Source organism: Dipteris shenzhenensis, chromosome 7, assembly GCF_047967505.1.
Source record: "Dipteris shenzhenensis isolate YYH24624 ecotype China chromosome 7, Dip_SZ_1.0, whole genome shotgun sequence".
NCBI classification, from domain to species: Eukaryota; Viridiplantae; Streptophyta; class Polypodiopsida; order Gleicheniales; family Dipteridaceae; genus Dipteris; species Dipteris shenzhenensis.
Window position 1 is genome coordinate 1,999,591 of NC_141602.1, and position 25,396 is coordinate 2,024,986.

The following is a 25,396-nucleotide window of genomic DNA, read 5'->3' on the forward strand; positions in this document are numbered from 1 at the left end:
ACATAGCCAAACACCCTCTTCTGTAGCTGTGAAAGCCACCCTATACTCAGCTTCACAACTAGAACTGGCACCTATAGGCTGCGTATTGATGAACCAAAAGATGCATGAAGAGCCAAGCATGAAACAGTTGCCACTGTGTGACACACGCGTGTCATAACAACCTGCCCAATCACTGTCCATGAATGCATGCAACACTATAAAACAGTGCCGAATGCTGAGTGGCCTTCACGTAACACAGACTTACTTCATTGCTTGCCAATGCTGCGTGCTGGGCTCGTCAATGCACCTGCTTAATTGGGAAATGGCTTACTGCAAACCAGGCTGGTATAAACTAGGCCGGTATGACATAAGTAAATAAGGCAGCCCACAGCTTGCTACTAAAGAATGCCATCAAACAGGGCACTCCCATCTTCAAAGGAGAAATGGAAGCTAGGTCCTGGCTTACAATCCCCGAATTGGAAGCATTGCAAGAGCTATTCAATATACTTGGATTGACTCATCATTATGCCCCCCTCAACATTCGCATACTGGATGCCCAAACAATAGTGCAACCGGCCTATATCTGACATTACAAACAATTTCTGCAAAACTGCCTTGAAATATGCAATTTTTTTAGTGTTTGGCCCAGTGATAAGCATGTCATCCACATAAAGAATTAAAATCAGAAATCCAGATTCACTCTTCCGGACATAAAGAGTGGTCTCTGTAGGGCTGTTTTGAAATCCAATGCATAGCGAAAAAGAATGTATCTTATATTATGCCCGTGGTGCCTGCTTCGAACCATAGAGGGCCTTTTTCAGCCTGCATACGTTATTTTCAGAACCTTTAACCTCAAAGCCTGGAGGTTGGGTGACATAGACCTCTTCCAGTAAATCCCCATGAAGGAAAGCAGTCTTAATGTCCATCTGGTGGACCTCCCAATGCCTCTGGGATGCAAGAGCAATGATGCACCAAATGTTCGCGTGAAGTGGGAGCGAATGTCTCTCAAATTCAATGCCATGTTGCTGGGCATAGGCTTTTGCAGCAACAGGGTGGGCTTTGTAGCGATCAACACTGCCTTCATCTTTCGACTTTAATTTGCAGACCCACTTAGTGCCTACGGCACGCTTGCATGCTGGCAAGTCACACAACTCCCATGTGGAATTAAGTTCTGTTTTCATCGCATTCATCCATTCTCGAGCTATCAAATGCATCCTTATGACAAAGAGGTTCCTGATTGCAGGCTGAAGCAATCAAAGCAACATGAAGCAAATTGGCATCCACTTGTTTTTTACCACCTCTAGTGCAGGCAGACAAGGGCTCGGCTTGCTTCTTGTCTCGTAGAGTATCCAAGGGCCACCTAAGAACTCGTTTTTGCTGTCTAACGACAGCATGTTGTTCTGTAACTACCTGTTCAATTGCATGATCATCATGTGGCTGCAAATCAGGCTGAACATTGGTAACTAGAGGAGACTGTGAGCTGCTAGAAGCATTTGGAGCCGTACCCTGTAAAGTGCATCTGAAACTGTGAAGGGCAGTATGGCATCAAATACATCAAAGGCTTCAACTGCTGGCTGTTTTTTACAGTCCAGCCAAGGTAAAGGGGCATGCTCGACAAAACCACATCTCTACAAGCAATCACCTTCCCTATGCTAGGCTGAAACAATCTGTATCCTTTACTCTGTGAGCTGTAGCCAATGAAAATGCATTTGATGGCCTTATCATCAAGCTTATGCCTCAAAGGCTACATGTGCATTGATGAGCTGTGATGTTTATTCTTTTGTGGATAGTATGCATCCAACAAGGTATGATGCACTGGTTCCTTTTTTGCACTTAGTCCGATAATATAAAAGCTTCGATAGCAAGCAACCTGTATATTTTAAGTCCAAAGGTGCATTATGGCTTTTCATTTCTACATATATTTTTATTAACAAAATTTGTTAAGATTCTTTTTTAGCGCTTTACTTCTCTAAATCCTTAGTCAACATACCTCCAACAAGAAAGATAAGAAAGGCACCCAAGGAAGCTTGTCATACCAGGCTCTTTTAATGAAGGGTACAGCACGACATATTTGGAGATTTAGACTCATAGAGGCTTTAGATGGCTCCCAAAACCACCCATTACAAACATTGGCCAGTATTTGGACAGATACGGTACACTCAATGACGGACATTTGGGTGAGCATGCAAGGGTCTTCCCCTGGCGGCTTTTGCCAGGAGGACTATTTTCCTAAGGGAGTGGAGTTGCTCTCCCCATTTTCTCGGAGTCCTCCGTATGGTTGAGGTATACTTCCAGCATCAACCTTGTTTTTTGTTGTAGCTCTCTTGCATGAGCACGTTTTTGGCCCTCTTAGGGTGTTTGGCTCTCCTCATGCTTTGCATGATATATTTCTGCCATGAGCTTTGCTCTTTGATTTTCTTTCATACTTCAGAAGTCTTTTCTTCGGGGTGTTGGGGGGGGGGGGGACCCTACTTATCCGGCATGCAAGGCTCCCACAAACATGAAAGATGCACAAAGAAATAAAGAGCTACTATCTGCAAATGCTCATGAAGCTAAACAGAAATAAAGAAATCCCAAAAATTTTAGACAAAGAGTCATGGACAAACGCACATACGCACACACAAACTCACACATTGAGGAAGGAAAGGAGAACTGCCGATTACAAAAATTAAGATGACTAAAATGCTAGATGAGTATGATGGCTTTTAAACCACACTAGATCAATCACTGATGCAGTATTCCAGGAATATGGTATATGATACACCTATACTGAAGAACCATTGAGGAACAAGCATTTTGTTATGTGCTTGACGTCTAACTGACTTCAGGCCAATCAAAATTTGTTGTGAATTATTGCTTTCTGATGTGGATTTCTTTTCCTTCTGCTTTTTGAAGCCATATATCCCAGGTAAGCCTAGTGAAATATCCCTTCTGAAACTTCATGTCAGGAATTATTTTCAACCAATGCTCTTGCTGTGAATTATTTACCATGTCCACAAGAAATCATACAGACTATTGACCATTCCGTGTGAATGATATACTTGTTGTCCAAGCAACAACAAATCAGACGCTCTCAGAAAGATCTTCTCTACTATGAAAGCCCCAATTAGTACAAGACCCCAGCAATTCACACAGAATCATTCATTATGAATTCTTTCAAACAATTGAAACCCATATCATAATGTGAATATCAATTCATGAGCATTCTATCCTATGGGAATAGCACAATCAATGGACTTCATGACCAAGTACCCTACTTGTCAATCAAGTCTTTTGCCTCGCAGGACATGTCATCCGGAATGTGAGGCCAGGGTATCTTCCGATTCAATATGTTGTCAAAAATTATCTGCCATCACAACCGATATAGAGGCAAGTTATTACAGAATACATATCAATTACATAATTCCAGAAGTGTTTGATGTACTTCCAACCCACACCAAACAGCCAAAAGCCATCATCTGTATAAGCTGTCTAAGGATCCCACAGCTGACATGGCATACAGGTGAATTTCTCCAAACTACATGCATGACTGTTCCACAAAAAAAAAAACATGCAATGCCATCAGGTATGGCCCAATATTACAACAATTTGTAGTTTCAATATTCTTTAAAGTTACCTTAAACACTTTTGTATGTCATAATTATTAAATTTACACACATCCTATTAACAAGCCGAATCAATTCAGGGGACTGGTGTACATGGAAATGAAGTTTTGGTTCGATTTGATTTGGTTGTGTCTTACACCTTATTCAGGCCCTCAGGCTCATAAGGCCCTTATACATGACAGTAAGCATTTAAATGAACACTAATGATTTTTTTGCAACATTCACACTACTTATTTGCTACCGTCATGTCTATTGTGTCACACCACACTTTCTGAGTTGTGCTGATCAAGTCTCTCCTTTCCTCTGGGTTATTCTATAAACATAGAACAGGATTCAATTTGCCAGTGCCTCCATTGGACTCAATCCTTAAAATAACTCATCCAAATTACCCTCTTGTTGAGAAATTCCAATGTACGGGGGTGGGTATCATTTGATCCTCTGCTGAGCCTGAGGGAAAGGGTAATCCCCGTTTGCCTTTTGTTGGTCCTAACCATTGTATAAAAGGTACCTTAAATCATGAATAGAGTATCTGCCCTGCATTGGTGGCATAGCTTCCCTAGAGTATCCATAAATCCATCCCACAAGCTTCAGTGTCTGTCCCGGACAGCTTTCTCACCTTTAGCAACTTGCCCATTCCCTTCATTTCCATAGTTACATACTCCAATCCCACTCTCAACTCCCCCAACTTCCTCATTTTCAGCAATTCCTGAGTCAAAGAACGTGACATTTGCAAGCAATGGTGGCTACAAGATGGTGATGGAAGTGAAGACTGATAAACAAAATGGGGCCTCATTAAGTGTACAATCATGCATAGATCCTGCACCGTTAAATACAGGAGTGCATCCCTTCTCATGATGCCCTGATCAAGTGCCTCCCCAAGTACTGCTCTCTCTTTGTACTTGCACCCAATGCTCTGTCTGCCCAAAACTCAATCATATAACAGTGAATCACCTTTATTAACTGTGATACACTGCTTACTAAAGTACAAGCAAGGTACAAGTCATTTAACCCAAAATAAGTTCCCAAACCTTGCAATTCACTTCTGTATCAGTATCTTAGCAGTTAGAGAGCTTGAAAAACTGAGCATAACAGAGAAAAATGTCATCCAACCTCAATGAGACTGAGTAAATGCCTACCTTACACAGTAGAGGTGGAGCTGCAATCATCTGCCGGAAGGGTTAAGCATCCAAGCCTGCTATGGGTGTAGGTTACCAAATCATCCTAGACCCCATAATCACCTGTAACTGCTCAAATTTCTTCCAGTCTATCCTCGGGTCGCATCCCCAAAAGGGTGCTGCATGTATGGCATTCGGTTGCACTAGCGTGTCAAAAAGCTCATCGGTGGATCCTGGAAGTGTACCTAGAAGCATTGTCACTCTAGCTGAGCCAAAGCATTACGCCCCCGTGTGAGTCATGCCTGGGCTGTGTGGGTCATCGTGACAATGGGTCTTGTGAAAACAGCTCCCAAATAAGTGTAGGGCTGTACTATCTGGACTGGCTAGTCACAATAGGTGAGGCTAAGTCAGCAGAACACTGCACGTGAGGTATTGAAGACCATAACCTCAAGGCCTTCCCAAGATTGATTGTCAAGTCTCTCTCTCTGCAGAACACCTCTAGGGCCTCCAGATGTCTCTGCAACCCTTCCACTAAAATGATATAAGGAATATATCATCATCATATAGCAGTATTTGCATCATGAAGTCAATCAGTAATGATCCCTCGTCCCCTAAACGGTCTATGAAGGCTATGATCTCATCGATGTAAAGTCCAAAGAGAGTTCAAGATTGTGTGACAATGTCGAAGGCCTTCCAAAAGTCTACGAAACATGTGTAGAATTTTTGGTGTCTAGACCTCGCCTCCTCAATGATAGCCCTCAGAGAGTGATGCATCCTGAATCCTGCCCACCCTAGTGCCCGCTGCCCTCGTGCCTCTGTGTGACTGTTAATCTCCCTCTCTAGTACCAATCCATAGATCTTGGCCAGTGTGTGGTCAATCATGAGGGTGCGATAGTTCCAGTATTCATGGGGTCTCCTGCTATGCGTATCGGTACAATAGTGGTGGTGCTCCAAGCAAGTGGAAAGCCGTGGCATACCGCATGGTTTAACATCTGTGCAAGAACCAAGGCTAAGACCTCCTGTCCATGTGTGAAATGCTCAGTCTAGAGTCCCTCGTGGTCATGTGCTTTCCGGTTGTGGAGCCATTAAAGTGCAGCCCGTGCATTCTATGTCGTAAACAAGTGAAAGGTAGTGGGCCTAGGCATAGAGGACATATCCGGTGGTTCTTGCATTGGGATATCATATAAGGAGCATGCATAAGTGTACCACACCCCCATATCAGTAATGGGAATGATGGCTGGAAGGTTCGTCTCTTGCGTCGTGTCCACTGTTGGAAGATCAATTGTGGCTCAGATGATGTGAACTAACCCACGGCTTGCTTCCATGTGAGATGGGCTCACGCCTCTTCGCACTCGTCATCAAACCAAGGGTTTTGAGGCATCTTCCAATCTCGTGCCTGTGTGGATTCGGGTTGTAAAGAAGGGTCTGGTGGTAGTGTCTTGTACTATTGAGGCAAGGGTGTCTGAGGCGTGTGTGAGATCTATATCATCCTCCAGTAGGGCAGGAAGTTCTCTTGCCAAGTGACTCACATATACTGGGTGGAGGGCACGGTCAAAGTGCATCTCGGTACGAGCAGGTGTGGCACGGGCTCTCCTTGTGGTTGGTGCGGTAGCAAAGATACCGAAGGCTAGATATAAATGGTCAGCTCTGAGTAGGGGAGGGGGTACTGTGAAGTCATGTATACGCGAGACAAAAGCTAATGGGCCCAGTAGGTAATCCAATGTGCTAGACTCACATGATGGCCATCTCTGAAGGCCATTGTAGATGATGAAGTCGTGGACTACTCCCAACTCAAGTATCGCACGTATGCTATCAAATGTGAGGTATATGTAGAGTGTCTCAAGATCCCGAGCTCTACCGCATCTAGCTCCGGAACCACGTGAGGATCTTTCTCATATACAAAGTCTAGTAGGCCCACTTGCCTATCTCTTGTCCTAGCATTTAAGTCCCCCAGAGGAGGGTGTCTCCCTGTCTGGAGAACTCTGTGATGTCATCATGTATTGTCTCAAATGGGATGTGTCCCTCTGTAGTGACCTCATGAGCATATGATGACGTGTCCGAGGGGGAAGTAGTGTACCACAATGGAGATCGGTCGCGCATCTAACAACTGGACTCGTATCCACATATGGCGTGCATGCTCCTCTCTTCGTACCACAGATATGAGTGGTCTTAAGTGTGTCTTGAAAAGAACAGCCACACCTCCAGAGCCTCGTACACCTTTGTCTCTTCTCAATTCTCTAGGTGTATCCTGTCACTATGGGCAGCCCTCTCTCTGGGCTGTCGTGTCTCGGTGTAGAAGATGAAGTCTCTATTTGTGTATGTCTCTAAGAAACCACCTTGGAAGGACCAAAGGGTACTGTTACGATTCCATACATCCATACTCAGCTTGCTCTGTGCACTCCCCTCTTGGATAAGAAACCGTCATAATTCCCCTTCTTTCTTCTCCCGCTTGTGTGCTCTTTCCCGAATAATCACTTTGTAAGCATATACCTAGATGAATCCAAGAACGTTCCCAAACACATCTTCTAAAAACACAACATAGTGCAGTTTCAGTCTCACGATAGTCACTCATAAGATTCAAAACCATAAATAGCCCGGACTAGCTACTATGACATCCCCACTGACGTCATCGGCGCCCAACAGTGGGTGTAGACCATAGTATAAAAATATGCTCTCACACATACAAATCCACACACCCACACACACTTGAGCATCCATTTATACAAAGTCTTCGTACTGAGTTTCTGTCGACACTTCGGAGGTTAAGGGCAAACGTAGCCATGACGAAGGCTAGCACTAAAGGAGAAGCCTAATCAAAAAGGAGTCCAAATCTCTTCATTCAAGCTACAACTGCTTGTGAAGTCTAAATGATTTCATTTTAGTCTCTCCCAAACGAGCATCTAAATCTAGCTGATAGGGCAACACAGCCCATTTCCCTGCTTCCCTTGCTGCCATTACTCGTGTCATCCCTTCGCTTCTATGTTCCTGCTCTAGAAGCATGAGTTCATCATCCATGTAGGTTTTGGTTCCTTTCAGAGATGCTCTCATGCTCATGAGGGTGGACCTATATACCGCAGTTCGGAATTTCAGCACTAAGGGTCTTGTCGGTATCTCTGTATTTCCTACCCTCCAAGCTGCCTCACACGTAAGGTTGACCCCCATCTTGGTGAATAAAGTTTGAGAATATGCCATTGGGGTATCTCCCACTGTTAAATCTCTAGCTAGGACATTCATTGCTTTGCTGGCCCTGCTTTTCTCTTCCTCTAGTGTCTTAGAGATGAACTCTTTTTAAGGAGCTGCTGATCCTTTTTTAACCGCTTCTTTCCACTCAAGCATCACTTCTTTTCCCTTATCAAGCTGTTGTGCAAACTCGGCATGTTTACCATTCATGGTATCCTGCATGACTACCATCTCTGCTGCATTTTCTGCTCTGAGCTCTTCCATAGCTTTGTAGCCCCCATCTGATTTTATTTGCATGTCCTTCATTTGTTGTAGTTTAAACCCCATTGTGTGTACTTTCTCTTGGAGCTTGGTCTTCTCATTTTTCCATCCTGCCCTCTCCTTCTCCCATTCTTCTTTCTTGGCCTTTTCCTTCCTCCATTCTTCTTGTACCTTCCTTGTTGTTTAATCTGAACTAGAGTCTTGTCTACATGCACTTTGTCAGCCAATAGGGAGACATTGGTGGCCTCCAAGTTATCTATTTTTTCTATCAGCATGAGGAAAATATTGTTGAGACATGTGAGCACATCTGTGGTACCTTTATGTGCTGTCCCGTTAGTGAGGGCTACCATAGCTGTCTCCAAAGCTTGTTTTCCCCATGTGTCGTCTACTTCCGCTCTTGTAGGCATGGTATCCTCGCTAACCGTGAGAGTATGCAGCAGATTTTGACTTACAAGATTGTGTGGCAATGCAGAAATACAGACATTTTCACATATTTGCTGGCGATCTTCAAGTGTGCTGGTAATCCTTCTTTGCCCTTTCTTTGACTTTCTACTATTGCATTTGCTGGTGAAGCTTTCCTCGCTGAACTTTCTTGGTGTTGATGCTGACATTCTTGATCTTCTTGCTGTCCTTGCAGGTTTGGAGCTGGTGGGAGTTGCGAGCCTAAGTCCTTGTTGGCTAGGTGGAGGGCTGAGAATCCCAGCAACCCTAGAAGGCGTGCGGGGACTAGTAACAGCCCCCCGTGACCTACAAGCGCAGGTTTATGCGCGAGGAAAGGGGACGAAGGCAGGCAGCTGCTTCACGACAGCAACTGCTACCATGGCGAGATGTAGAGAGTCATGATAGGTCAGGGGTCGTGGCAGGGGGGCAGCAGGGCGCCATACGCACCATACAGGAGCAGCAACAGCGCCATAGGTGCCGTGCGGGAGGCGGCAGCAGCAGAAGAGTGACAGGCTGGGAAGAGAGAGAAAGAGAGAGAGAGAGAGAGAGAGAGAGAGAGAGAGAGAGAGAGAGAGTCCAATTATGAGTAAAGCAAATGGTGACCTTAGCATACTACCAAATAAATTTGTCTATTCCAAGCTATTATTCAAACAGCAGTAGTCGTCTTCCCACCCCTACCTTGCATTTTTCATGTATTCAGGCCTATGGCATAGTTATATAGCCGTAATGTATTTTTTTGTATAGCTTGGAGAACAAGAGGCTGAGTTATACGGTTGCTTTAATATAGCGCTTTGAAAGACTGCCACGTGGCCTTGGGTGAGCCATTACCCCGTGTGTGTGTGTGCGCACGCACGCGTGTGTTTGGAGAGAGAGAGAGAGAGAGATTATTAAAAATATACGAAAGACCGAAGGTTCTATGAGATTAAAAGAACCTGATACCACAAGCTAAAGGGGTGGAGCCTCTAAGCAGTCATCCACATCCATGACGAATACAAAAAGGTCCATAATCATAACAATACTGGGATTCCGATACCAATACATAAAGAGAAAACTCTCAGCTCATGCAGAAGATGGGGCTGGCAGCACTATGATGGTCATCTGCGAGCTGGGAGAGACATCAAGCATAAGAGGAGGTCCGTGATGTATGAGGCTGCGGTGGCATAAAGCCTGTGATGGCAATCCACATGTGTGGTCAGTTATGATCTCTCCAGGGTGTGTTGGACAGCCTGATGGAAAGCCACCAAGCATCTCTGATCTAGGTAGGACAAGAAACTAGATAGGGATCCGAAACCATCGCTGAAGAGACAATGATAGCATCCTCGATCTCAAGGTATATAGGGCATCTGAAAGTGCAGTGCTCCTTTAACTCAAGTGATCATGATCACATAAAGTATAGATGCGACCCTCTCTATGTATGCCCTCCACCCAACCACACTCAATGCAAAGTTGGTGTGATGAAACACGGAACTTCCCGATTGATATACTTAAGGAGGGATGTATTCATTATTAAGGAAGTAGGGCAATATAGATATATGCTCTCAATTGTTTAAGGTCGTTTTGTGAAAGAAAAGAGTAATAATTTTAAAACAAGCGATAAAAAACAGGTGATGTAGTTTTATTTAGACATTTGTAGGCCATCTTCTCTCGGTCGTATTGATGCCCTCTGGTCCTTGGTATGTGCCATGTAGCTTTAGTTATTGGCACTTAGGTCACCTATCTAGTACTAGTGATACCACTAGGACACTACTTTGTACTTTCATTTTCATTCTTCTAGTTGATGTGACGGCTTCCACTTCTTGCTCCACTCTTGTGCATACTTTTGCTTCTGTGAGCCTACAGTGTATTAGAGCACTTCCTTCCCGGACCTGCTCCTACTCCTAGCATCCTGCTTCCAGCTCCAGCTCCCGCACTACAGTTGCACGAAATTCCGTACTGTCCGTACAATTTCGATTTTCGACATCCGTACTTTTCCTTGCCACTCCGTCCGTATTGTCCATACAGTCGTCCGTACACTGTACGGATTCCGTACGGGTTTGTACTACAGGATTTGTTTGCAAGCTAAAGGTGTTCGGTGTCCATTTGCAGGCTAAGTTGTGCACCAGCCATCGTTTGGCTTCGATTTTCGGAGCAAACATTGCATTGCAGTAGATCTGCAAATTTTTGGCGACATTTGGGGCTTTTGCATTCGGGCTACGATTTTGCAAGTGGATTGCAGATTTGTAGACACTTTGGGGCTTTCCCGAATTTGCCCCATTTTTGGCTCAGTTTTGCTCTACAAATTGGGGCTTTTGGGTCTATTGCCTGTAGATTGCATGATACTTTCAGATTTGCAGTGAATTTGGCAAGAAATTGCAGGCCATTTGATCACATTTGCAAATTACAGCTTATTTTGGGGCTTTTCCAGATTTGGACAGCAAGTCCTATTTTTTGCAGTTGCAAGCCTTAAGGCTATCTTTAGGGTCACTTTGTAAGTGCTTTTTGACTTGTCCCATTTGCAATGGCTAGCAACAATCATGATTTATTTGACATTCTTCGTGAAGATGATAAGTTGGATGGCACCAACTATCCCATGTGGTCTTAACTCAAGAAACATATTCTTGTTGCAAGGCATTTTTGGAACATTGTTTCTGGGTTGAGATCTGAGGCCAGCCAATGCCACAGTGGCTGCCCCTACTGCTGATCTCTCTGCAGAGGGTACTCCTCCTAATGCTTTATCCTCTCACACCCCTGTTTCTGCTCCTCAAACAAGATGGGATGTAACAGATGCAAATGCACATTCTATTGCTTTATCATGCAAGAGAATCATTTTCCACACATCCGGTCATGCAGGACAGCAAAGGATGCTTGGGACAAATTGGCTTCTCTTTATCAGATTCAAAATGAGGCACGTATTGCATATTTAAGAAGGCAATTGCAGGAAGTCAGCATGAATGAAGGTGACTCTATGGATGCATACTTGACAAAGGTCAAGGACCTCATGGAACATTTTTCCAATATTGATGAGGTGGTGCCAAATTCTCAGCTTGTCAGTACCACATTGAATGAGCTGCCAGATACATATCAAGGGATTGCTACAACCCTTCGACTAGTGGCCATGGGTAATCCAGACCACTACTCCTTTGATCAGTTAGTCACTTTGCTTTTGCAGGAATTGACTAAATATCAGAAAGCTACTGTTCTACAGGTAATCGTATTCCAAGAACCTCGCCACATATACGTTTCCCCAGCTAGAGCTGTGCACGTAACCGTACCCACGCTCACGGGCTATTTGCGTGACCACATCCAATTCAAAATGTGGCGAAAATGGGTTCCATCCCTCCAACGTTTAGCTCGACAATGGATGTGGATTCATTCTCCACACTGCCCATTTCTGCACGCAAGGCACAACTTCCGCAACACCTCACAAGGGATCAGGCGCATGGGGCTGGTCCCAAGCATCATCCAACAGAGAGAGATTGCCTATAAGCGGATTGTTTAGCTATCGGCAGGGACGTAACACAGGCGATAGCAGCCACTCTTTGCTCTCGTTGGAGACCCTTCTTCCTGTCTCCAAAATTCATCCTCTCAACTGACAACTGTTACTGTAGATGAACACGCCATCGTTCTCTATCTCAATCTCAAAATAAGCATTTCTGCGTGACTCGCGATACACGCTTCGGGGTTCCTATATTCTCCGTCCTTGCTCTGAATCGTCGAATCGGTTGCACTGCAACAGAAAGCTGAGAGCTTTGTCCAAGAGCCCACGCTAACTACCCATCAGCCCATGGATACTTGCATACGCCAACAATGCCAGCCCTGCGCTTCCTTCATACGCGACTCCTCTCTTTCACGCGCCACCGTTCCCAGGCCCTACTGTTCGTCGTCACAGCCTTGACCGAGCAATTGATACGATCATTATCTAACTCTCTCTCTGCTTTTCGTCGACCGCTGGTCTCACGTTCTTTCCACGAAGTAATCTTTCGTCCAGCCTGAACGCTAACCTGCTCTGATACCAAAATGATACAAACACTTTCTAATCCTTCAGCTTTTCGTTGATTCACTAGCTAATCCAAAATCACAGGCGCTGGCATCCCGAATATCCACCTAGCCTATCTCATGGATCCCATGTACAAAAGATACGTAATTCAATTTCTTTTCATGCATATCCACAAGCCCTCAGTTCCCTAGATGGTTCCTTCTGCCACATGTCATCATTTTAGACCTTTAACTTGGTACACCATTTACCCCTCTCTTGGGGCACAATTAAAACATTTGCCTCTTGGCATTATTACACATTTAGGTGCACCTAGGCCTTAGCACTCAGAACCACCTAGTCGATGCCAATACACCCTCACCTAGGACCTTGGCAGTTACTTCCCTTGACCATTTTATTTACGCACATAAAATATTACAGAAGTCGGTCTTCTAAGGGAAAATGCCCACCGATCTTTCCGAGGTCACGCTATCTCAGCTAGAGCATAACAATGGGTACCTTCTTGAATATGGATAAGTTCAATGGTAAAGGCTTTCACACATGGCACATGAAGGTTAAGTTTGCATTGATGAGGGAAAACCTCTGGGAGCTTGTCAAACCTGCTTCAACTTCTTCTTCAACAGCCTCTAATGCTGGAGAATCCTCAGCTCCGACACTCCCGGCACGAGATCCTGCTAGAGAGGAGAAAGCCTATGGCATCATTGCTCTTGCCTTGGGAGATGACTATATTCATCACATTTCTGATTTGGAGTCTCCTTCTGAAGCTTGGCAGAAGCTTGATATTATTTTTTGTGCTAGCTCTCACATCTCAAAATTGTCACTTAAAATTGCTTTCTTTGAATTGAAGATGGCTAGTGGCACTCCCTTGGCTGCCCATGTCAATTACATGCGCAGTCTCATGACTCAACTTGCTTCTATCAACTCTCCAATCACTACAGATGATGCAATGGCAGTATTGCTCAAAAGTATGCCTGAAGATTATGATCATGTTGTTACCACACTGAAAAATCTTCTTAATCCTACTCTTGAAGGTCTTATTACTGCTCTTCAAGAAGAAGAAAGGCACATGGAACTCTGGAGAGGCAATGACACAGCCTACCAGAGAGGCAATGACACAGCCTATGCTATAAAAATTCAAAAGGGCAAGTTTTCACCTTGCAAACATTGTGGGAAGACTAATCACCTCTTAAAAGATTGCTTCAAGATCAATCCATGCAAACGTTGTGGCAAAAACAATCACCATGAGAAGTACTGTAAAGCCAAAAAGGAAGAAGCTACAAAGTCAAAAACTTCCAATCTACTTTCATTTGATGAGTCTCCACATGATGAAGACTATGCTTTTTAGGCACTTCACCTTTTTTGTTTATCATCACTTGGTCAAATTTTGAGGTTCTCTACCTGGAGTAGTACTCCAAAAAGAATATGTTATGTAAATCACCTCTAGTCACCATATGATGTAGGCCATGTGATATGTGTTTTGACTATCCCATTTCTGTAAACCTCACACCCTTAGGAATCCTTGCTAGCATGAGATCCTAGCCATAGATTAATCCTTGACCACCATGAGATGGCATGAGAAACTATGAGACTAGATGTATCCTTGACACTGCAAGAGGCAATCCCTTGAGGGGGGTTTGTTGGGGTGAGTATGATCAAGGGCTTACTCTATGATTCATGTGTGCATCTAAGGGAATCACATATGTGTTTGTGTGTGTTGTAAAGGCACATCAAGTGCTATGATGTGTCTAGTGTGTGACCTAACTGATGATGTAAGACAAAGGGAATCCCACTGATGTAGGGATTGATTCCCACTGATGTAGGGGCTGATTGCCACTATGTAGGAAAGGTATTACCTTCTCCCTCTTTCTATAAAAGAGAGTCCTCTCTCTCACAATCATAATAGAGATCTACTATCTTTCTTTCATTGTGCTCTCACACCTCTTGCAAGATGCATCTATTCTATCCTACAGGATTCTACAATGCACACTTACTATCCCTTGGTTTTCAGAATAGCCCCATAGAGCCCACTCTTTATGTCCATGGGAGTGGATCTGATCTTTTAGTGCTGATTTTATATGTGGATGACATGCTGATCACGGGCCCTGATACTCAGCATAGTAGTGCAGCTTTCAAGGCTGATTTGCAGCAAGCTTTCAAAATGTCAGATATGGGACAGCTGCACTACTATTTGGGCATTCAGTTTGCTCATGTTGAGGGGGGTATTCGCCAGACATCCTCCACTATGGTCCACACTAACAGCCAGAGTGCTTTGGCCATTGTGCGTAATCCAGTGTTTCATGCGCGTACCAGGCACATTGAAGTTCACTATCATTATGTTCAAGAGCGGTTGTCAGCAGGAGACATAGAGTTGTCCTACCTTCCCACAGAGGACAACATAGCAGATATGTTTACAAAGGCACTTCCTCGTCCCAAGTTCGAAGTCTTTCGACAGGCTTTACACTTGGTTCCCTTTGTTACATGATCTGGCATACCTTGTACACTCATAGGTGGCTATATCCTTTTGGATGAGCATGTGCCACCATGACCAAAAAATACCAAGTATTCTGAAACGTTTCCAGAATACTTCAGCCCATACCATGGAGGGGGGGTTGTAGGCCATCTTCTCCCGATCGTATTGATGCCCTCTGGGCCCTAGTATGTGCCATGCAGCTTTAGTTATTGGCACTTAGGTCACCTAGTACTTTTAGTGTCTTATGACACCTAGTACTAGTGGTACCACTAGGACACTAGGTCCTAGGGTTCTCTTTTATAGTACTTTGTACTTTCATTTTCATTCTTCTAGTTGACGTGATGGCTTCGACTTCTTGCTCCACTCTTGTGCATCCTTTTGCTTCCGTGAGCCACCTTCTCCCGATCGTATTGATGCCCTCTGGCCCTGGTATGTGCTAGGTAGCTTTAGTTATTGGCACTTAGGTCACCTAGTACTTTGTGTCTTATGACACGTAGTACTAGTGGTACCACTAGGACACTAGGTCCTAGGGTTCTCTTTATAAGTACTTTGTACTTTCATTTTCATTCTTCTAGTTGATGTGACGGCTTCCACTTCTTGCTCCACTCTTGTGCATCCTTTTGCTTCCGTGAGCCTACAACATCATGGCCCAATTTGACTGAGCTTAAGATTTTATTGAAGCAACCTGGTAATTTAAATCAAAATCACACATGAAAATTTCCCAAAAGTAAGATCCAATTCTCCAGTCACGCACTCCATCTAAGGAGGAAACACTAAAGAGGCCCAGCATATGGCAGTGCCTCAAATCAAAGGTAATCAATAGGCAAGGTCCAAGGATGATATTAGAGGAAAATGACAAAACAATCAGCACGCCATGAGTCATTTTCCAACCACCTATTGATCACAAAAAGTCAATAGGAGGCCTTTCTCAAGTGTCAAGGTCATCAATGAAGTAGGTGATACATGGATAGATACATATACATACCTGCATGCATACATGCACGCACACGCACGCACGCACACATCATTCAGCAGCAACTTTCCTACAGCTTCTTTGTGTCATAGGTTAATCATTATCACACCTATATGTGTATGACATTGACAGTCCAGGCCTAGTGCCATATCAAGTAGTGGCCTGTTAAACAACAAGCTGAGAGGAAGGCAAGATGAAGGAGGTATGAAATGAGAAGGTTGGGAGATACTGTGCAAAGCAATTAAGAACATCTTGTAGTGGAACACCTGTTCTGAATCCCCATCCTTGGGGAGTGGGGCATGGCATTCGTTCAACACAGGGCTATAAAATAAGCTCAACGAACCGCTGACTAGTCATTTGAGAGGGAAACACTGTATGTGGTAGAAGGGTCCGGAAATAAGGGCATTAAGCCAAGCCATCACTACCAGGCCGAACTATTATCCAAAAAATCGGAAGACCTCTAGCTGGAAGACCAAACTAACACATGCTCAAAGGGGAATATGTTTAGACTTGTAACTGGGCATTGTGACCAAGACTTTAAACTTTTGGGACTCCACCACATAGTAGCACATCCACCTCCACAACAGTGTCAAAAAATTACTGAATGAATCCCAAGTAGGCAAATTTTCCAAAACATTCTATACTTTTACCAAAACAAGTTTTACTTTTACACATTTTTATCTTTGAATGAATCAAGTTCCCCATTCCATCACATTTCTGGAGCCATTAGGGAAAACATTCTATACTTTTACCAAAACAAATTTTACTTCTACACATTTTTAACTTTGAGTAAATCAAGTTCCCCATTCCATCACATTTCTGGAGCCATTAGGCAAACATTAACTATGTACAAATGATAAGACTACCTAGATTGTTTTTGTGAAGTTTGGAACCTTAATCTGGATAAGTCAAGAAAAGGGTCCACACCTGGGGATGTTCTGCATTAAAAGGTGGTAGGCCTGTAAGACACTCAAAAAGGATGACACCAACTGACCACCAATCAGCAGTATAACCTGTTGTAATAGCAAAGAATAAATAAGCTTGCGCTTACAAGACTTTGAAACTTTAAAGAGCCATTTGCAAATTGAATCGGCTATCTGAATGTTCTCTGCACAATTTGTTTGTTAAAGTGCAGCATACCATGTTCTGTCCCTAGAAGAATTTCAGGTGCCAAATAGTCAGGTGTTCCAACAGCAGAACGCTCCTTGCAGTGTTTGTCCTGCATGATATGTTCTTCGGAGTCTACAAATATCCTTTCCTCCATTAGCACAGCACCATTACTACCAGGACCAGATAAATCATCTGTACTGTTGATGAGACCCACTTTTGAAAGCCCGAAATCTGTCAGCTGAGCACATTTCACAAGTCTTAAAGATAACCAAAAAAAATGTGTAGGTGCTTCATATATTCAAAGAGTCATGAACAAGGCTCCTATATCCAGAAAATGGTATCCCAAGAAGAATGCAAGCATCAAACTCTAACTCTCAGACATTTTTCCTACATTGCATAGTGAGTTTCAGAACTGAGTAAAAGTCTCCACTACAATAGTTGGATAAAAGCCTATATCAAATGCTTCCTTGGACATAAGAACTCTTCGCTTCCTTGTATGGTGTGCAAACATTCGACCAACGACAGCCCTTTTCCAAAGATTGCAAACTATAGCATTGCGATTCAGATCCAAAAGAAAACGTGGCTACGATATGTTAAGATAAAAACTCACAACAAACAAGCCCAAAGGCACAATGGATTTGGAGACGCAAGTGATTGTGGAAGTGGACACCAAAGTAAGTCTGACATTCAAGCAGAGATTAAAGAACACGAAGCTACATGTGATAATGCGCTGAAGATTAGAATAGGGGGACTCCCAGAAGATTGGTACAAAGAGGAGGACACTCTCTGTACCACAGATACGAGTGGGTCTTAGATGTGATCTGGAAAGGACAGCCACGTGCCCAAAGCCTTGCACCCCGGTGTCTCTCCTCATCTCCACCGAGAAAGAAAGAAGTTTATTAACGTCCACTAGAGACCAAAAGGTCTATTGGACAGCAAGAAACCCTCTAGTACATCTGCTTTAGGGAGGGCACATGGCAGCTCCCAAGGAGTGCAAGAGCAACCCACAATATTTAGAGTACCTACATAATAGTCTGAAAGAGTAAACAGCCATACATCAGTTTAAGACTGAGAGTCATTTGGTTTCTCGGATTAGGGCCACGGTAAACTGCCCATTTTCATCCTTTCTGGCAGCCTTGACTTTAGCTAATTCAGTTGCCTTATTCTTGAGTTAAGGTTGTGTAAGCTCCTCAGCTATCCATACTTTGGTACCCTTCAGCTTGTAAGATTGTCGAAGAAGCTAGATCCGCATATCTTTTGACTTCAGTGTAAGGATTGCATGACCTTTATAGTGCATAATACAAGCTGGCCTAGAGTCGTCATCATCATCCTGCTCATCATGATCCGCCCATTCAATGTTGGGCAAGCTTGCTTTGATCTTTGTCAATACACCCAAATACATCATCTTATGCACGTGAGGTCACCACAGAGGGACATAACCCATATGAGACGATACATGATGACATCACGGACTTGTCTAGGTAGGAGAGATATTGTCCTTCTTGGTGACTTTAATGCATGCACCGGAGATAGGCAGGTCGGCTTGTTTGACTTCGCATCGGATTACCTCATAGTACCGGAGCTAGATGCAACAAAGCTCAGGATAGATAGACTTTCAGCAGATGCACCCCATCTGTGATAGGGTAAGGGCAACATCTACTGATTTGATCATATATAACAGTCTCCAAAGATGACCATCATCTCGCGAGCTCACTTGCTTCCCACATGGCGGGGGGATAAGTGCACTAGACTACCAACTGGGTGCCTTAGTGTTTTCCTGATGAATACATGACTTTGTTGTGCCTCCTCTCCAACTCGATGCTGACCACTCATACCTAGCCTTTTGTATCTCTAGACCTATGCCAACCACAGGGAGGGCCCCTCCCATGCGCCCACTAATGTCCAAATCAACTTTGACAATGTCCTTGATCCAGTCTATGTAAGCCACCTAGCCCAAGAGCTTCTGGCACTATTTGGAATTGATGTAGACCTTGCCACACCTCAGACACCCTCAATGGTACACGACACTACCACCACGATTCAATCTGTAGATGTCCCAGCTGAAAAGATGCTTCAACACCCTTGGTTCAACGACAAGTGCAGAGAGATGAGAGCTTGCCTCACACATGAGCGAGCTTTAGGCCATTTGATGTCAACTGAGGCATAGTGGATCTCACGACAATTTACACGTCGTAAGAGGTGGGCTTTCCTTACACAGAGGATGGATGAGGTGATCGAATCTTTTCGCAGGATAGATCCTATCATAGGATGGGGGCTTCTATCGTAGGGGAAGCCACCTATTCCCATCACAAATCAAGCTGTCTGGCACTCATACGCATGCTCTCTCTATGGCATCCCTATGTAGGCACCACCTGATATGTCCTCTATGCATAGGCCCACTACTCGTCATTTGTTCACTACACAGAACGTACATGTTGTGCTCCATCTGCCCCATAACCGAAGAGCATAGGATCATGAGGGACTATGGCCTGAGCACTTCGCACATGCACAAGTGCGGATGTACAACCAAGCGGTATGTCACGGCTTCCCACCTGCTCGAAGCACTACCACTATTGTACCGATACACAAAGCAAGGGACCTGGAAACTGTAACTACTACACACTTATGATTGGCCACACTTTGGCCAAAATTTATGAACCCATATTATAGAGGGAGATCACTATGGCATGGACAACGGGCTTTAGGGCAGGCAAGATTTCGGAGACGGCACTCCACCCTACATTGCATCTTCATCCTGAGGGCCATCATTCACGCAGCGACGTCAAGACGCCAAAAATACTACACTTGCTTTGTAGACTTTCAGAAGCCCTTCGGCACTATCCCGCAATCCCGCTTGATCAAGAGATTATCAGAGATGCACATTCCAAAAATTATGATCTAGGGTGTGATGAGCCTATACGAGTCGGTCAAAGGCAGAGTTCGTGCCCCAGAAGTCCAGTCGGATCTGGTTGAGAGAACCATCGAGATAAAAGAGGGATGCCCCTTTTCACCAACTCTATTTAGGCTCTACATTGATGAGATCACATCCTTTATAGACATAATGATACAGATACTACTACATGCGGACGAGATAGTCCTCATGTCATCTTCAACAGAGGGATTATAGAGACATCTAGAGGCCCTAGAAGTGTTCTACAAAAGAGAGAGAGAGAGAGATGAGAGTTAACCTTGGAAAGACCAAGGTTATTATCTCCAACAGCTCACGCGCAGTGCTTCACCAACGTAGCTTCACTTACTAAGGTGAGATAGTGGAGATAGTGCAGTCCTACACATACCTGGAACCAGTGTTCACAGGGTCAGTTTCCACGATGACCCATCCAGCCAAGACACGACTCACACAAAGACAAGGTGCTTCGGCCTGACTAGAGACGCAGTGCTTCCAAATGCACTTTCAGTATCCACCGATGAAGGACTAGCTTTTCGACACCCTAGTAAGGCCGACTACCATGTATGCAGCACCTTTTTGGGAGAGTGATCTCTTGGCAACAGAGTGGATGAGATTTTAGATTTGAGTAGCTACTACAAGTGACTATGGGGTCTAGCATGATTCAGAGTAAGCATTCACTCCCTCATCAGATAGCAAAGTTTGCCATGACCTCTCTCTCTCTCTCTCTCTCTCTCTCTCTCTCTCTCTACATGCGCACGAGATAGTCCTCATGTCATCTTCAGCAGAGGGATTATAGACACATCTAGAGGCCCTAGAAGTGTTCTACAATCCCTCTGCTGAAGATGACATGAGGACTATCTCGTGCGCATGTAGAGAGAGAGAGAGAGAGAGAGATGAGAGTTAACCTTGGAAAGACCAAGGTTATTATCTCCAATAGCTCACGCGCAATGCTTCACCAACATAGCTTCACTTACTAAGGTGAGGTAGTGGAGATAGTGCAGTCCTACACATACCTGGAACCAGTGTTCACAGAGTCAGTTTCCACGATGACCTATCCAGCCAAGGCACGACTCACACAAAGACGGGGTGCTTCGGCCTGACTAGAGACGCACTGCTTCCAGATGCACTTTCAGGATCCACCGATGAAGGACTAGCTTTTCAACACCCTAGTAAGGCCGACTACCATGTATGCAGCACCTTTTTGGGGGAGTGATCTCTTGGCAACAGAGTGGAAGAGGTTTTAGATTTAAGTAGCTACTACAGGTGACTATGGGGTCTAGCATGATTCAGAGTAAGCATTCAGTCCCTCATCAGATAGCAAAGTTCGCCATGACCTCTCTCTCTCTCTCTCTCTCTCTCTCTCTCGATGAGATTACATCTTTCATAGACCGCCTAGGAGGCGAGGGAGCACCACTAGCAGACTTGATGATACAGATTCTACTATATGCGGATGACATAGTCCTCCTGTCATCTTTGGCAGAGGGACTACAGAGACATCTAGATCTCTCTCTCTCTCTCTATTGATGAGATTACATCTTTCATAGACCGCCTAGGAGGCGAGGGAGCACCACTAGCAGACTTGATGATACAGATTCTACTATATGCGGATGACATAGTCCTCCTGTCATCTTTGGCAGAGGGACTACAGAGACATCTAGATGCCCTAGAGGTGTTATGGAGAGAGAGAGTCCTAATGGTTAACCTTGGGAAGGCCAAGGTCATGATCTTCAACACCTCCTACACAGTGCTTCACCGACATAGCTTTACATACCATAGTCAACCAATGGAGATTGTGCAGTCCTGCACATACTTGGGTGCAGTTTCCACAGGGCCAGTTTTCACGATGACCCACGCAGCCAGAGCACAACTCACACAAGGGCATGGTGCCTTGGCCCAACTAGAGCCACAGTGCTTCCAGGCGCACTTCCAGGATCCACCGACGAAGTGTTGGCTTTTTGACACTCTAGTGAGGCCAACCGCCATGTACGCGGCACCGTTTTGGGGGTGTGATATTTCAGCAGCAGAGTGGAAGAGATTCAAGCGGCTGCAGGTGATTATGGGCTCCAGGATGATTCGGAGTAAGCCCTCGGTACCCCATCAGATAGTACATGCAGAGTTTGCCATGACCCCTCTCCAGGTTGATGCCATATTTCAGACAGTGACTTTCCTCCACAGAGTTTGGGACCTACCTCGTGAGAGACTTCCGAGACTGGCACTAGAGTCCTCCATACGACTATCTGAGAGGGAGGCAGGTAATGTCATGGTTTGCACACATCACCGCATGGTTCGCCGGTCACGGGATTCAGATGGATCGGCTTCCCCTGTTTCAGTATAGCATGGATGCACCACCCAAGTCGATCCCACGAGATAAGATTAACCGCATCATACGGTTAGATCTCCTCCAACTCCACACATCTCGCACTTGGAAGGGGAACCAGGAGTTCCCCACCAAGACCCAGCTCTACTATGACCACTTTTTGAGAGTATCGGAGGACGGGCTCATCATGAGACCTCAGTATCTCGAGGACAGACTGCCTTTTTCAGGAGGGATACGGCTTTGGTCCCCTCTCATGACTGATCTACTTCCTCTAGGCTATCCATAGATGCCGCTTATACCTTGGTATGAGCCTTGTAGGCCTATTTATAGTCAGTTAGGACTATTAATATAGTTAGTTTATGTAACATCTAGGTCAGTTAGGACACTTAGTCCAGTCAGGGCACTTAGCCCTAGGGTTTTGTTATATTGGCTCTCCCTTGAGCCTTCACACTTCAGTTTGCAGCAATCCATTACAGCATCGCGTTTTTCTCCATTGTGCTTCCATTTTTGACCTTCCATTGCTTCCAACACCCAATAGTGGTATCAAAGCAGGTTGGGAATCTATTCCCTCAGCCATTGACAGCTTTCCCAAGCTGTTTGGCAATCTCTGAAGCTCTCATTCTTGCTGGTCTTGCTGGTTTTCACACTCCCACGAGTGTTTGAGACCTTTCCAAGCACTTTTGTCGCAAAAAACCTCATTTTGTCACGAGAAGAGTGCACTTTGGAGCAACTGTCGTGAAAAGAACTGTTTTTCGGTGCATTTTCCAGCCTGCTGCAGCGAAAAACGACCACACGCGAGCATTTACAGCATCTGTACAGAATTCCGAACTTGGCATATATATATATATATATATGTACGAATTTTCATACAATTTCTGCGTACCTGATGAGAATCCGTACATCTATCAAAATTCGTACGGAAATCCGTACATCTGTCAAAAAATCCCGTACTTATGTCCAGTTTGTCAGAATTTCAATACATTCACTGCAGTACGGGCTGCCTTGGGGTGCACACAAGTCATTTCTCAGATTTTCCAGCATTTCGGAGCTGTCTCAAGCTGCACGCCAACATTTCGGAGCTGCCTCAAGCTACGTGCCAGCATTTCCGAGCTGCCTAGAGCTGCGTGCCAGCATTTTGGAGCTGCCTCGAGCTGCATGCCAGCATTTCAAAGCTGCCTCGAGCTGCGTGCCAGCGTTTGGAGCCATTTGGAGCTGCTGAATTGATCCTGAGACTTCTCTTTGAGCCCTTCCCTCATTTGGCATCCCTTTGCCTCGGGCTGCAAGCTTCTCTCCATTGGATCTCTTTTTCTCCATTTCTACGTGCTCTCCTCCTCGTGGGAGCACTTCTTTTGCTGTAATTCTCATTTCCAGCCCTCATTTGCTCGCTTTCAGAGCCTGTCACTACTGTTCATCATTGGGTAAGCCGTTGTTGCATTGGCTTTTTTCCAATTTCTGCTTCATTTGCATTTTGGAAAGGCCTCGTGTTGCCTTTGGGGATTTTTCTTGCAACAAGTACACCTTGGGACAGCACAGTCTTTTGCAAACATAAACTTTGAAGCTTGGGCAGTTTTTTGGCACCTGATTAAGCTTTGAAGCTTGGGCAGTTTTTTGGCACTTGATTCTGAGAGGTTGCCTTTCTCTCATTTGCTTTGCCAATTGGTGTTTTTGCCTTGTATTTCAGCACCATGTCTAGTGGCAAAGATGATTTGTTTGGGCTGATTGGGGCCGATGACAAGCTTGATGGCACCAATTACCCCATGTGGTCATACATGATGGGACATGTTTTGGTTGCCAAGAATCCATGGCATATTGTTTCAGGTTCTGAGGCCAAGCCTACATGCACTGTTACTGGTACTACACCTGCAGCCTCTACTTCTTCAGGTGATGGGTCTTCAGGTGATGGTTCTACTGCTACAGCCAGGACTCCTGCACCTCCTGCTCCAGGTGCTTTGCCTCCTTTACAGGAGCAAATTCAGTGGGATGGTTGTGATGCCAAAGCAAATGCCTTGATTGCTCTTTCAGTGCTGATTCTCTTCTGGTTTCTAATACCCTTGATGGGTTGCCTGATTCATATCAAGGCTTTGCTACTACATTGAGGTTGGTTGTAGGGGGTGATGCCAATCATTTCTCATTTGACCAGCTTGTTGCTCTTCTTCTTCAGGAGGAGCAAAGTCGTGTGAATCGCAATGCTACTATGGCTAGTGATCAAGCATTTGCTGCCCATCATAAACACAAAGGTAAAGGCAAGGTTTCAGCTGGAAAGCCCTCTCATTCCCATGATGATCATTCACATGGTGTCTCTTCTTCAGGGGATAACAAAAAGAAGAAGAGATGTAACTATTGCAGGAAACCTGGGCATGATATTTCTGAATGCAGGAAGCGCATAGCATTTGAAAAGAAAAAGAAAGAGTCTGGTCTTGCAATATCTGGTTCTTATAGTACAGAAGATCGACATGAGTCCGCTAATTTCGCACAAGACCACCATTGGGCTTTCTTGGTTGCATGTCAGTATAATCCTGATGTTCATGATGCTTGTATGGCAGTTTCAGATGTTCGTAATGCCTGGTTCTTTGACAGTGGTGCTAGCAAGCACATCACTTCCTACAAGAAGTTATTCAGCTCATTGGAGCTTACATCTAAGGGGGGCAGTGTCACATGTGCCAATAATGCATCATATACCGTGAAAGGTATTGGGCAAGTTGCTCTTACTTCTGTCTCTGGTGGTATTGTCACTCTAGAGCATGTGCTTTATGTTCCAGGCATTCGTAAGAACCTCATTTCTATTTCAGCCATTGCTACATGTGGCTTTCAGGTCATTTTTAATGGTGTGAGGTGTGCAGTGTATGATGTTACACATGCCTCTACCCTGGTTTTGACTGGCACATTGTCTAGCGGTCTTTACAGACTTGATGCTTATGACAGATGTTCAGATGATGATGATGCACTTGCCGATGCACATGCCTTTGCTATTGATTCTACCATGGCAGATACTCATTTGTGGCATGAGAGGTTTGGACATCTCAATTTTGGAGCCCTGGTGAAGTTATATAAGGAAGATATGGTT

The 25,396-nt window shown here is 44.7% G+C and overlaps 1 protein-coding gene across 1 annotated transcript in view; it reads right to left on the minus strand.

The window, feature by feature from the left end:
- LOC147899807 (putative serine/threonine protein kinase IREH1) overlaps positions 1 to 25,396 on the minus strand; it is a 167,512-nt gene that overhangs the window by 34,376 nt on the left and 107,740 nt on the right. Inside the window, exons 10-12 of the mRNA XM_087377056.1 lie at positions 17,138 to 17,345; positions 16,925 to 17,010; positions 3,237 to 3,325 (exon numbers count right to left, since the gene is read on the minus strand). Coding sequence (XP_087233182.1) covers positions 3,237 to 3,325; positions 16,925 to 17,010; positions 17,138 to 17,345 — 383 coding nt within the window. The remainder of the gene's footprint in view (positions 1 to 3,236; positions 3,326 to 16,924; positions 17,011 to 17,137; positions 17,346 to 25,396) is intronic.